The sequence below is a fragment of the Drosophila ficusphila genome, unplaced genomic scaffold (assembly GCF_018152265.1).
Source record: "Drosophila ficusphila isolate 14025-0441.05 unplaced genomic scaffold, ASM1815226v1 contig_791, whole genome shotgun sequence".
In the NCBI taxonomy this organism is placed as follows: domain Eukaryota; kingdom Metazoa; phylum Arthropoda; class Insecta; order Diptera; family Drosophilidae; genus Drosophila; species Drosophila ficusphila.
In genome coordinates, this window is record NW_025064737.1 from 1,987,659 (window position 1) to 2,002,715 (window position 15,057).

The following is a 15,057-nucleotide window of genomic DNA, read 5'->3' on the forward strand; positions in this document are numbered from 1 at the left end:
CAAAAATACAATTTATTCACATATATTTATACTTCTTAACAGACTAATTATCAATAAATTGGTATCGGAGGTCTGTTTAATTATTAAGAAGTTGTATTTTAAACTAATTAAAATGTTTAACGAGATTACTTAATGTGAAAATATTCCAGTTTCAGGTATTAGAAGAAACTTGGAACAAGATTGTTTTGCATAAAGTTCCAATCAGTAAACAGATTTCCTGGTTTTGCATTTTAAGATCATTTTTGAGTGAAAGAAATGCAAGCTAAATTCGTTTCTGTGGACGTTTCCCTCACAATTTCTTCGCAATGACCTTGGCTCGTTTTCTTGCGTGTTTGGCCGTAAAAATTATAAATCCAGTTTTCGATTTCCTCTCTTCTTTCACTCTCGCACAGTCACAATTTGAACAAATTTTCGTTGTATAGTTAATTGTTTTTTCCCGCCGCCAGTTGTTGCCAAACGGCTTTCGGTGGGGCAACTGCGATGACAACGATGACGACACAGCAGCAGCACCACCACCGGGCGGTAGTACAGAGATCAGCACCACCGGTGGCGGTAACTGGACTGTCCAGTGTCCGGTGAACAGTGAGCGGTGGTGCTGAAGATGCGATGCAGTGGAGCCTGACCTTTGGCAATTTGAAATGCAGCCGCCTGCAAGTTTGGCAGCACCGGTGTGCGATTTCAAAACGATCCCGAGCCCGTGTTTAGCATTTGGATTGGGCCCAGATGGATTTGCATAGATTTGAATACATTTGCCGGCAGGGCTGCGACCTGTCGCATTAATCCGGCTTTCTTCCCCGCCGAAGTCACCTGAATTTATGGGGAAGCTGGAATTCAAAAGCGTCTCTTTTGTTCGCGGGATTTCAAGGTTATAACCCAGTTTCTGGCAGGGCGCGTTCGTTCGTTTTGCGTTGTCTTCTTTTTTTTTGGCAACAGTGTTTTATGGTGAGAAAGAAACCGAAAGCCAAGTGGGACTGGAAATCGAATTCGATCCGTTTCGAGGCGATTCGAGTCGATTCAAGTCGATTCGATGCGATTCGATTCGTGTTCAATACATTAACCGGGCCTTTTGATAAAAGCTGAGAGATGTCCGGGCGATAACAATGGGCTTGTCCTTGGCTCCGTTGGGAACTGAACTTGCCACTAAATGCAGGCCAGCTGCGTTTAATGACATTTACAAATTGGGCCTGGCAAATATAATTAAAAATACATCAGGGTTGCGCAATTTTCGGCACATTTCGCATGCAAATCAAAGCTCTACTTAACGGGGTTGCTTCTGCTTTTCGGTTATTTGGGGCTTTGGGACTTGGACTCTTCGAGGGGCGCCACGTGAAATGGCCATAATTAAAAATACATCTAGGCGGCATGTGGATTTTATGTGTGTCCAAGCTGGACCGAAAACCGAAATGGAAAGTGAGCTGGCGAAACGCCGAAGAAGTCAACAACCTGTGCGTGTTTGTTGCCTTCAATTCGGTGCAAAACACCCAACTCATTAACTCGGCATCTTAGGTGGGAATTAATTATGCAGATTTATTCATTGTGTTGCGATTTCAAGTGTGGTAAAATGCAGCCCGCCTAATGAAGGTGTGTGCTGCCAATGATGATGATGACGACGGGTTGATGGGCTTTGGGTTTTAGGTTTCAGGTTTCAGGTTTTACATTTGGGCGGTGGCCGGGCTGTGCCCAATTTGGAACACCCTAAATCGACTCCAGTTTGATCTTAAAAATTAATCTTCGGAGCAATCGGCTGGGCTTCCGCCCCGATGGAAACGCTGCCTTCGGGAGTAAGCACTTTTCAACGGATTTTGAAAGTGAATTTCACTGATCATTGACCTCGGACTGTGGTTGCGTGTAATCGGTCGAGACCGAGGCCTGCCACTCTGAGATTACATAAATCCGAAATTAGTTAATAAATGAAAACTGTGAGCTGTGAAATGAGAAATAAGAAATGCTATTGTTGTTCAATATATTGAAATCACGGCGTTACGATTCGATAAAACGCTTCGCCGCTGCAGTGGCAGCTGCAGTTTTCCACTGACCCGCGGCTTTTAACTCCCATTTAGCCAGCCCGCGGGGTTGGCCAATGAAATTGGCTTATGTAAAGCCTCTGCCATCGGACGCCATTAAGTTAGTGACATAAAAATTAACGGAAGACAAGGTGAGCAAACACTCAACACAGTTGTCAGCCCTGCGGAGTTGAGTTAACTTTTGTGAAATAATCATCTTGTTGCCAAAATGATGGACTAAGTGCAGGATGGTCCGTTGTTTCACGGGTCCAGAGTTGAGGTCACCAATTAACACCGCTTAAAACTGATGACTTGGTTTTTAGCCAAAGTAATTGGGATGTTCAATGTCTTTGCTCATGAACAAATATCTAAAAAGTGGATCTTCAGATTATTTTGGTAAATTATGATTGCATGTGGTATTCGAATAAAAATTGTTAGGAATGAATAAATGTTAAAATTTAAATTAAACTAAAACGATAAAGAATACCTTTAATTCCTAGATGGGTGTAATGCTGAACAAAACAAAATTACAAAAATATTAAGCTTGCGCACATTCTGTTCGATATGTTTCATTCCAGAGTTGATTTACAATCTATTATTATGATTTGTTGTATGATTTAGTTTTCAATTAATCTATATATTTTCCTTGGTCGAATCTAACCTAGACCTTGCATCTGACCTAGTATCTCTAGCATTTGCATGTAACCTTAGTCAGCTGAGTTGATATTGTATATTCACTCCACCTTCGCAGGTGATATCGCAGTGACACCTAGCCTCCCAATGCAATTAACGATCCGACTTTCCACCACACCCACCAAAATTGGGTCGCACCGAGTTGGGTTTTATTGAAGTGGCAATGCAGGGGAGTATTCAAATAGACGCGATTAAGTGGAAACCGTTCTAACGGGTTGTGTGTGATTCGAAAGATTCCAGTCACGAACGCGACTTGACGACAAATTACCGTTTCACAAATGCACTTGCCAAATACCCGAGGAGCTGAGCTGAGAAACCGAGAAACCGAGAACCCGCTCGGCCAAATAAGCCAGACTAGCAGACTAAAAATAATCCAGCGATCGCGGCTCACTCGCAATCACTCAGACTGCGGGTATCTGCGAGCTCGAGTATCTGTGAGATACAGTTGGCATGCACTTACCACGTGTGAATGGGACAGGGGAAAGGGAGCGAGTGGCTCGGGCCAAACAACTTTTCTTCCGCGTTGCACATGCGATGGCGATGGCTATGGCTATGGCTGTGGCGATGGCGATGGCGTTTGCAGACTACGAATACGGACTTCAGACTTCAGACCTGAGACTGCAAACTGCAACCGCACCCACCCACAAACGGCCTGCTAAAATCAACAATTAAAACCGTTTACAATCTCCCGCCTGCATTTGATGCAATTTTAGCATTTTTCGAACATTTTTTTAATTTTGCGCTCGCAAATTACTATGATAGTTTTAACTGGACAGCAAACAGTAGACATCGGACAGCAGACAGCAGGCAGCAGAATTTCAAATGGCTCTGGCATAATTTGGCATTCAATTGGATGGCTACGCCCCGTTGCAAAAACCAAGTGGAAAACCCACGAATACAGCTGCAGTGCAAACGAGTTTCCCAGCCCTAAGAGAACCCGAAAAATCTAGGCTCCAACTCCTGAAACAAAGCAAGAAATATCTAACTGGGCTATGAGTAACTTTTCCGGCGGCAGTGGCCAACTGCTATTGAAAGCGAAAGCATAGCTGACAAGGTAGCTCGGTTTTTTGCTGCAGTTGATCCAGTAGTTGAGGTAGTTGTGGTGGCTGTTGCTTTTGCACTTCTAAAACTGGTTCGCTGTCTGGACATGTAGGCAGCCATTCGCAAGTCTTGTAGCCTCCACTTCAATAACACGCGGGCCCAGCCACTCGACTCAGCCGAACTCCACTGAACTCGAGCCCAGCGGAGAGAAAATACCCATACAGTCCCTGGATCTACACTTTAAATTTTAGCTGGTCCTGGGTGGGAAATCACGAGCTATTGAATTCCTCCCCACCAAACTTTCCTGGCCTGCAAGTCGAACTAGTTTAGCAACAGGTAGCAGACATTCATGTTTGATTACTTTTTATGATACGGGATTCTTAAAAGGTCATTTAAGACACATATTTTGATGCTCAAACTTAGAAAAGCAGCTTTGTATGGTTTCGGAAAAAGGTTTGCTGCATATTAAGCAGTTGTTATTATAAATTTTAAAATATTATACAGCTAGCATAAATCAAAAAAGCCATTGAAAATTAATATTCTTCAGGGTATAAAAAGTTTTAACATGGGTAATGAATCACTTGAAGTGTGTAACTGAAGAATGCAAACAAATAAATGAAACACAAAATACTTAAGCTAACAAAAATGATTTTCCATCAGTAAACATTTAATAAAATGTTAAAAAATCCTAAACACGTTTTGAAACTTTTTAGAGCTTTAAAAACATGATTATTTTGCTGGTACTACTGATAGCAGAAATAATTTCAAATTTATTTGACAACAACTGGAAATATTCATCCATGTATCTGCATGCTCGTATTCCTTGAGAATGTATCCAGTTGTAATTCAAAAAGCGTACTTTTTTCTCAGTGCTTTCGGTTCGACTTGCCACCATCGTCAGCTGTAATTTTCCTGCTGCAGTCGCCGACTGTAATTTCATATTCTTCCTGCATTCCGAAACCTTGAATCACTTTTCTTGCATTTAATTGCACACATTTTTTGTGATTTTGCTTCTTGCCACTCGAAGGCGCCGCCGAGTGGCCGCCGTTGACCGCCGAGCTGGGTCAGTTTTAATAGCCGCCGCTGCGAGCCAGTAACAGCACGGCGAACAAATAGCAGCCACAACAACTGGCTGGCCTACCTTTTACTGGCACGCACTGCATTCGAGATGACGGCCTGTTTTAAATGCCAGCCAGTTGAGTGACTATGGGCTAAATGGCTCTCGACGCTGGCGTATTTTTATTTACTTTGCGGGAGAGCGGGAGATCGCTGCATAATTCGAGCTGCATTGCCGGCCACCGGTTGACCATCGCATTAGGAAATTATGCTAATGCAGTTGATTAAATTTAAGCTACGAGTTTCGCTTGCACCAGCTCACGCGTGGTATACGCAATTTTTATAATGTTTATAAAAACGTAACTTTTTGAATGTAATAAATTCATAAATGTGTTGATCAATATCAGTTAGAGATTCAAAATATTGTCTTCCGTTGACAAGCAACCAAATTAGCACATTTAAATTTAATTGTTTGTTATCATAGCCTGAAAACAATAAGCTCTAATTCGGTGTATACAAGGCTACAAACAGATATTTATTTTAAATATATTATTCAGCTAAGAAATGTTCACATTAAAGGAACAGTGTGGGTGATCTTAACTGTCAAAAATTAACTGGATTTTATTTAATTGTTGAATTCTTTGGTCAATTATAGAAAATGTATAAATAAAAAAAAATCCGGAAATAAAATACCATTCAATGACTCACAATGTTCAGCCATGGATCTAACTGTCTTCTAGTTATAAATAACAAATAGTTTAACACCCAGCTTCGCATGACTCACTCGCAGAAAAGGTGAAGTTCAGCCGTGATTAAAACTATCTTTTGGATTGCAAGATGCCGTGCCCTCAGCCGTGATTAGTTGCAGATACAAATTGACTGCTGTAGCCCACACTTAGACTCACACACACACATAAACAGTGCTCTGAACTTTTTCAGGCAAAAATTCCATTTGCAACCCCCACCTTAAAAAAGTACATAAAAATAATAAAGAAAAGCAAAAATGCAAAGCGCAGGCAGCCGGAGTATGAGGTAAAAAAGATCAATTGACAAATGGTTTGGGCCACAAAACAATAGACGCCGGCGTCGACGGCGGCAGTGACTGCGACAGCGCAGCTTGCGTCGCTGCCTGCATACAAAACAGGTAGGCCGCGGTGGAAAAAGGCGAGAGAGAGTGAAAGAGAGAGGCGGCCACGTAGCGAGCGAAAAGCTGGCTGCTACGAATACCGTTGCAGTGCCTCTGCCGCCGTCACTCTGCTGCCTGCGCCGACGTAGACGGCAAAGCCGACGCAGACGCCGACGTTCGGATTGTTCGCGACGTCGCGCATGCGCAGCGGTATAAAAAGCTACCGCTCCACCAGAAACCACACACATTTCAAGTCGTCGGTGCCAGTGGTGCGCAGTCAGTTTTCAACATCAGCAGAGCTTTCAGTTTTTTCAAGTGCGGTTCCGTCGGTCCCAACTTAAAAAAAAAAAAACAATAACTACACTCGCAAAATGAAGAAGTTTCTCGTGGTGTTTGTGGCATTATTCGGAGCCGGTATGTATCTTTAGCTAGCTAAGTGAAATTCAAATTCCAATTGAAATTGAAATGGAAATGGAAATAAATAATGGAATCGGAATGGAGAGAAAGAGGAGTGGCGAGTGGAAAATGCTCTTCCGCTTGCGCAACATGAAGGACACTTGAGTGCTGAAAATCAGTGTGCAAAAATCGAGAGTGTGCTTGTGCAACGACGGGTAAATCAACTATCACTGCTCCACTTTTACCAGCGATCGAAAACGAAGTCGAAACTTAGCGAACAGGGAACAGCGAACAGCAAACGGCCAACAGAAAACAGCAAACAGCGAAATGCTGAAACGAAAATAGAAACCAGCCAGAGGGAAATGTAATTGAGCAAGTCCCAGCCCAGCTTGCATTTTCCACGCAGATACACAGATATAGTTACGATGCACAGTATCTGTATCTCGGTATCTCTGCATCTATTGGTTCGCTGCGATGCGGTGCGGTGTGGTTCGATTTCATTACCTCATCGAAGCCGCCTTAAAAGCTGGGAGAGGTTACAACAGCGCCGCACCGATCGTCTGGCTCCGCTGCAACTCGATTGCGAAATCGGTCTCGGTGTTGTAAGCGATATTTAGATTCGGGCTGCATTAGATAACCAGCTTAGAGCCAGCGAATGTGGAGCGCTGGCTTCGGGCTTCGGGCCTCCGGTTTCTGGCTACTGGCTTCCATTTCGCATATATTCGGAGAGGTGTGGTCGGGGGCTATTAAGTCGAAATTCGCCACTTCTGACATTGACATTGAAAAGCTCTTTAGATAGCCATAACCACCTGAGACGAAGCCTAATGGATGAGATCCGTTCAACTGGGCTAGGCTCAGGAATTTTAACTACGCAACTGGCAGAGCCGCTCCCCAAAATCCAATCTGAGGCCCGTTCGCTTTTTTGGTTATTCAACCTAAAAATGTTTGCAGGTTGCGTGCCATGCATTTTTTCTGCCAAGTCGTGCATGGCCGTAAAAAGCAATTTCGCAGCTCAGTTTTAATTACCAGCAATTTCCAAGTTATTAAACTTAACAACGGCCCGAAACATAAATGATTTAATGGGCCCGTTTCGATGAAAAGCCCCTGTGCACTGTCAAGTTCAAGTTGGCATTAATTATGCAACGCCACTTGCCAGTTCGATTGTTCACTTGCTCGTTCGACTTTAAAGGCGGGAGCTCCCTTTAGTTGGAGGTCGAAAAAGTTACAGCCAGCCTGCTAATCATGGCGATAAACAATTTGAGCGGGGCGAAGATGTCCGAAAAGCGGGAGCTGCGCACAATAAATTTCCGCATCTGACTCTTGATTATTTTTTCCTTCTTGCGGTTCGGTATCGAAAACTAACAGCAACCGCAGCTGCAAAAAAGAATGTGGCCGAAGACAAACAAAATAAATTTTGCTATTTTTCTATTGCCACACAGACAGCGGCAGCAAGTCACGCTCGAAAGTTTTTATTTTGTGGCAACAAAATCAAATGAAAAGGGCCGCTGCCGACATGCAACTGGCTGTGCCGAATTCTATAGGTTGCATTAGGCCAGCACACACACACGCTGCTGCTATCTATGCTGATTTATGGCCAACAACGGGCCGGGCCAAAATACAACGCTTTTAAAACTCAATTTGCATGCCACTTTTGGCGGGCCCGCAAAGCGTTGAAAATCAATTTTTCTCAAAAGCGCCAGCGTCGATGCGTTAAATTTGAAAACATCATATCTATCCAGCGGTAAATACATGAATAGCGGCTAAATCGCCTTCTTGGGCAGAATGGATTTATTGCTCGATCGGCGACAAGCTAAAACTATTGGGGATTTTGGGTGAAGCGGATGCACAAAGAACACCAAAAACAATTTTAAATTGGAGTTTTTCCTTTGATAGCAAAACTAATTGCTTCAGGAGTCTATATTGTTTTTTGGTATCAAGAAAACACAAAATGGTAATTACATTCAGCACTTTGAGGTATGTTAATTCCTTCTACTTTGCCTTTCAAATTGGCCCTTTTGTAAATCGAGAACATCACCGAATGGTGACCAAATAATATCAATGTTCTTGCTGTTCCGCCAATATTCCACCCAACAACTATCGAGGAACAGACAAACAATAGACAAAACAATCGAAAAGCAGATTAACCCACATACGGCCAGCCGACAACAATGTGGGTAAATATTTAAATATCATTACGGTGTTGTCGGCGGCGCAGAGTATGCAAAAAGTGTTTTTGGAAGACGGCAACATTTAGCGGAAATGCTCGAGTGCTGTTGTTGCCGGGTAAATACCTAACGGGCCAAAGGCTCCCCAACGAAACGTGCTTAAATGTCAGCAATTTTCTTGATTTATACGGCGGCAATGTCTTGCCAGACAACGAGACAAACAACGATAAAAATAACACCACACCACACCACACCACAGCAACACCAGTTGAAGTTACAGCCCGGCAAATGATAGATACACACTTGTGTCGACCGACGAGTGCCACAAACAGGGGCAACCTGTGATTGCAACCGCAGGAGCTGGCGGCGATTATGAGTCCGGGTCCTTCGCAATGCCTCTGAATTTGTTTGCTAGCATGCCAAATGCTAATGCCCCGCCCCCTCTCAAAGTTCATTGCTCTGATACTGGTATTTATGGGCTGACAACTGAGTTGGCCGGCATGCAAGGGGAATTTGTCATCATTTGTCATGATACGAGCGAGTATCTTTGAAGCCAGGCGACCAAAGAAAGGAATGCCGATAAAAAGAACGTAGGGAAAGACACTCTCTCTGGAATCGATACATTTCGTTCGCATCTAATTACAGAATATGGCAATGAATTATTGAAATCGCATGGCCAATTTGCAATTTGCAATTTTGCCAACGCATTCATTTGTTAATTTTAAATTATGAATTCATTGGCATCTTGACAGTGTCTGTCATTTAAGTAACACACAAATTAATTTCATTATACCGAGCTGTATAGAGCTTGTAATTTGCGCTAGTGCTGTGTGTATTTTTGGTTAATTAAATGATTATGTTAATGGACGAGCGGATGTTCGAATGATAAACAGCGACTGGGGGTCAGCCAGTGCCAATGGTGTGCAATCAACCAACAAGACCAACACAAATGTCGGTTTAACTGTTAAAATGTCAATAAAAATGTATTATTTAAATGCACATAAACAGCGACACCCATCCGCATTGTTTGCGCGAAAGGAGCAAAAAATGTAATTAAGCGCTCCGCGCTGATAGATAAACCAATTATGGCCGGGCGAACAGTAAATTAAATAGCATGCCACGCCGGGCAATCAGTCTAACTAGCTTATAAATAATTCGCTGGCTCACGTGGATTGTGCCGCAGATTGTGCCGTGTGCTGCAAAAATATTGCATCGGCATGCCGGCCAAACTATTTATTTCCAAGGTGCGCCGGGCGGCACCGTCGAGAACAAAAGACCGATTGCCAGACTTCAGACTTCAGTCTTCAGAGTGGGTTAGTAGTTGGTCTAGAATCTGGCCGAACCGGTTCTCCACGAGAATGTGGGCTAGCCGGGCTGGGTTTCGGCTTTCATTTTCATTCGACTTGGTCTTGCGGTCTGCTCGAAGCTAATTTAGCCGTTATGTCATGTCAACAGAATCTCAGCTCTTGTTAGATAATGGATAAAGGAGCGCGTGATATGGTTAGATTCTATCGCTTTCGACTGAAATCGGGCGGAATGCTAAGCATATGAGTCACATTGTGGTTGGATTTAGAACCCATGTTGTTGCGCAATGCTTTTAAGAGCCTTCGAATAAGAAACACACACTTATCTTTATGGCCTGTTGTTCTTGATTGTGTTTACCCATCAAATTTTAAGCCAGCAAAAAGCCATTTTAAGAAGGGGAAATGCCGATTCAAACAACTAGTTATGTTTACTCCTTAACAAATTTATTGAGTTAATTCTAAAATAGTAGAAATTATTTCTTTACTTTTTCGCCGCAACATTAGGCTTGGCCAAATATGGCGCATACGCACTGTGTCCAGGTATCTCGGTAATGCCTTAGAAAACAGGTGGCTCTTAGCTCACACACCTGTAAGTGCACACTCATCGCCGAGGGCAAGTGTGTGTGCGAAGGCATTAGGACTGCGGTCCATTCCTGCGGCTGGTGCAGAAAGCAACAATGCCAGATTGCACTCTTTCCGCACAGTTGCAAGTGAAGCGGTCGCAGTGGCAAAACAAAGTTATTGCCTCCGATGTGAACAAGGCTAAGTGCTCGCCAATGGCCGTCCTCGAACCATAACATGCCCGGCTAATTGATGCCGCAGACTAATCTCGCAAGACTCCCATAACGAGCAGTGATAAATTGGAATTCCTTGAATTTAAAAATTATAACAAACGCGCCAGCTGCGTTTTTAAATTCAAATTTAAATTGAGGCTGAGATCAAACTGCGTAATTAACAAATTACAATAAACAAATGCGAAGCGCAAAACGTAAAGCGAATAAACAATCAATGTTTTTTTGCGATTCGGAACTGGCTAACTGACTGCCTAAGCCATATATACATATATGGACACACAGCGTTTATTCGGTGAAAATAAATACGCAGCGAAAATAACAGTTTTTAATTAAAGCCGGCAAATAATTTTATGGATGCCACAGTTTTGATTTATACGAGGCTCTCTTCCGAGGGCGCGGCAACTGCGTAAATGTAAAATTTGATATTTGATTAGTTTACACACAAATGAAAATTGCATGTTGTTTATGCAGGCCGGCGAATCAGTTGATTTTTCTATGTTTTCATTCAATTGTTGCATTCATGCGGTTTCCCAGGCGCTTTGCACCTGTACCAGCTTTCGTGGCGGCCAACGAGGGTCCTGCCCGCGGTCCTTTTGGCGCCCAACGTGGGGCCCGCCCCCACGGACTTAGCCCGCGGCTTAGGCAATTGATGCGCACTTTTGATTGAACATTGCACATTGGAAATGAAACGTGACCGCAACTCTGCGGCTTTGCAATTAGATTATCACACACACACATGGGGCACCGAATCGGGGCGAAATTCTTTTCAATGCCAGACTGCACGTGGGTAATTATTTTTTGACTGCTGCCATTTGATTTTCCGTGCCCAATATATAGAAAATGCCGGCAAATACCGCATTAGTTAGTTGTACAAATGCAATTTAGTTCGTTACGCCCTGCGGTTGCATTGAGCTCAGCTGCCACAAAAACAGATGGCGAAGGAGAAGCTGGGGAGGGGGAGGGGGATAAGTCCTTGGTGGCGCATTTCAGGTGCTTCAACTCTCTGTCGCAGGGTTCGGTGTAATTCCATACCCGAAAACGAGGGAGAGCAAAAACATCACATCACATCGCACGAAACAAAAGTAAATGCAGTTGGCCCTGAGCTGTCAGCGATCCGTGTGTGTCTGCGACTGCTGAAAGTTGCCTTCGAGATTTATTGGCAACCGTCGTCTCTCTGTCAGACATCAGACTTTTTAAAGTGAATGCCTTTTGGGCCAGATGACAAATGGCCGTGCCCAGCGTCATCATCGTCGAGCTCGTCTTGCCCGTCGTAATGGTAATAAGCATCTTGGGTACGTGTGTATCTGCATCTGCTTGGCTTGAGCAATCCTTGGGATGCCTTACTACGTCTATGACTTTTCTTGGAATCTTTTTTTTTTGGGGTTCACTTGTGAGTCACAGTTCTGGACAACAATGAAAATATGAAAGGCACGTGGCTTCGAACAAGCAGAGACCTAAAGTTGACATTTGGAATTGGTGAATTTGGTATTTAAAGACTTAAATGCCCTCAACAATTTATTAAATCATCAAGCGAAAGAGCACACTGCACACCGCCGTTTTTATTCGAATGCAATCGAAGCCTTTATTGAATTTGAATTTAATTTGTACCTCCTTTGCAGCTGTGGCCCAAAGCAGCTTCAAATGTCCCGATGACTTTGGATTCTATCCACATGACACCTCCTGCGACAAGTACTGGAAGTGCGACAATGGCGTCTCCGAGCTGAAGACCTGCGGCAACGGTCTGGCCTTCGATGCCACAGACTCCAAATACCTCACCGAGAACTGCGACTATCTGCACAACGTGGATTGCGGCGATCGCACAGAGCTGGGTAAGCTTTAATTAAAGCAATAAACCAATAATAGCATGACTGAACCGTGAACATGATAGCATTCAATCGAAAACAAAATAACATAAAAAAAAAACTACATACTTTGAAGGAACACGAAAATTTAAAATCCGAATTTATATTTATTACTAATTTATAGTTGTTAATTGTTTTCGAAATTCATTCAATCAATTACGCTTATAATTGAATTATTTTAATTACAGAAAAACGTTAGTAAAACATAAATATTAATCATTGATCTAATTAATTTTTTCACAGAGCCCCCAATCACCACCCCCCACTGCTCCCGCCTGTACGGCATCTTCCCCGATGAGAACAAGTGCGACGTGTTCTGGAACTGCTGGAACGGAGAGCCCTCCAGGTACCAGTGCTCCCCGGATTGGCCTACGATCGCGATGCCCGCGTGTGCATGTGGGCCGACCAGGTGCCCGAGTGCAAGAACGAAGGTGGGTTGCACTTAACCCAAGTGCTGTAGGGGGTTAACTGACCAAGTGACTTACTGATTGCAGAGGTGGCCAACGGATTCTCCTGCCCCGCAGCCGGTGAGCTGGCCAACGCCGGATCCTTCTCGCGCCACGCCCACCCCGAGGACTGCCGCAAGTACTACATCTGCCTGGAGGGCGTGGCCCGCGAGTACGGCTGCCCCATCGGAACGGTGTTCAAGATTGGCGACAGCGACGGAACCGGCAACTGCGAGGATCCCGAGGATGTTCCCGGCTGGTAAGTTGCGACTCCTTTTCAATCTTCCCTTGGCTGGCACCTGTTTTGTTTGACTCGCCTTGCACTCCGGAAATACTGTTGCTAATTTGGGTTTACTGTGATTGATGGATGGGGAAGTCATCCGTATGCTAGGTACACTTTAGATTGCAAGTATTCCGCTTTGTTTGCTAGTTTGTGAATCACAAGGAAAGTAACTCAGGACCGTTACAAAAATAGTACACTATTACCTTTCCAAGGGATTTATTATACCTTCTTATTTCCATGACACACTTTTAACTAATAAAATCAATTTAGAACAACCTTGACATAAACAGAAATTCCAGTTTGATTTATTCTCTGCACCACCTCACTCCTCACCCTCTAAACTTCCACTGTCCACTGTCTGTACTCGAAACATATCACATATCACATCGCACATAACCATATCTCTGGCCTATTCTGACATATCTCTTTACCTTGGTCCCATTTACAATTACAGCGAAGACTACTACGGCGACCTGGATCTGAAGAGCATCCGCAAGAGCGAGCTTCTAGCTGGATTGAACAGTGAAGGTCGCACTAAGGGCGCGCCAAAGACCAAAGCTGCCTCCTCCTCCTCCTCATAAACATAACAACTACAACCAGAACCTACAACTTTAACAACAATAACTAAACAACAGCAACTACAACAACAACAATACAACAAGATCAATCAACTCAGATCCCCAGTTCCCAATCCTGCCAAAAATCCCCTCACATCACAAATCAAAAGAAAACAAAGAAGAAAATACTCAGCCTCAGCCTCAAATCGAAATTCAGATCACATCAAAAACTATCTTCCTGCCATTCTCGAACTTCTCAGTTGACTTCTGTTCTGTGTTTCTAATTTATGAATCTATAAATCTCTCACGTTTCGCCTGAGTCAAACTTTTGCTATATCTTCATGTTTCTGTTTTTAAAAAATAAAAAACATTTCGAAATTGCCGCGAAAATTTAGGCTCGAAGAAAATGAAACAAAATTTCCCAAACAAAATATAGAGAACATCGAGGAATGAAAGAAATCGTTCAAAATGAAGCGAAAAATTTAGAGATTTGTACATTTAAGTGATCCTTGTTTATAAGCTTATAATTTTATTTTATACATAAAAACGAAAAACAAAAAATATATAAACAAAAAAAAAAAACAACAACTGGCTCTCATTGTTCCTATAATTGTGTTCTCATGTTTCAACGACAGTTTCTGATCGACTTTTGACATCTTAAAGTGGGCTTTACTGACTTGGTGCTTTAGACTTGTTCCCCCAAATAGGGTATATTGGATTGTTAGTTATTGTAAAATGCGGGTTTATATTTTCAATTTTTCAAAGACATTGGTAAATTGCTTTTTGTTTTGTTTGAAATAATACATTCACAAAAATGAGTTATATGGTAAACATTATAGTTTTATGTGAAGCAATTATATTGATGAATATCAATTACTTCCCAATATTGTTTTCCTCCGTCTTAATATATAATTTAGAAGTGAATACATATTTTAATGTGAAATTGCCTAAAGTAGGACGATTGGCTCTTGCCCACTCGTTTTTTCTGAACTGCAAAAAGCGGGTAACTTGAATTCGAGTATCGCGACCAACATCGTTCTCCCTTGATTTTTTACTTTCCGTCGTTAGACTCTGTAAATAATAAGTAAACATGAAACTTTGCCAGCCATATTTGCGGCAAATGAAAAGTTGGCTGCCATTGCGAGGCGACCAGGAAGTCTTTGCCTTCGCCGCCGTTGACGTCTTTTCAAATGCACAAGAACTTTGTTAATTATTCATTAGATTCTATAAACAAAAACGCGATACAAAAACTTTAAATGAATTTTCAAATTATCAACACAATTGCAGGCAGAACCGGCAACACGCACACACACACACAGATTTACTGAGAG

At 42.8% G+C, this 15,057-nt stretch overlaps 1 protein-coding gene across 1 annotated transcript; it reads left to right on the top strand.

Moving 5' to 3' along the window:
* Nucleotides 1-6,160: 6,160 nt before the first annotated feature.
* LOC108091798 (protein obstructor-E) lies at nucleotides 6,161-14,341 on the top strand. Its single transcript, XM_017191166.2, is given in 6 exon segments — nucleotides 6,161-6,333; nucleotides 12,198-12,407; nucleotides 12,684-12,794; nucleotides 12,797-12,871; nucleotides 12,935-13,145; nucleotides 13,624-14,341. Coding segments are annotated over 6 exon segments (777 nt in total). The 5' UTR covers nucleotides 6,161-6,290; the 3' UTR covers nucleotides 13,751-14,341.
* The last annotated feature ends 716 nt before the right edge of the window (nucleotides 14,342-15,057 follow it).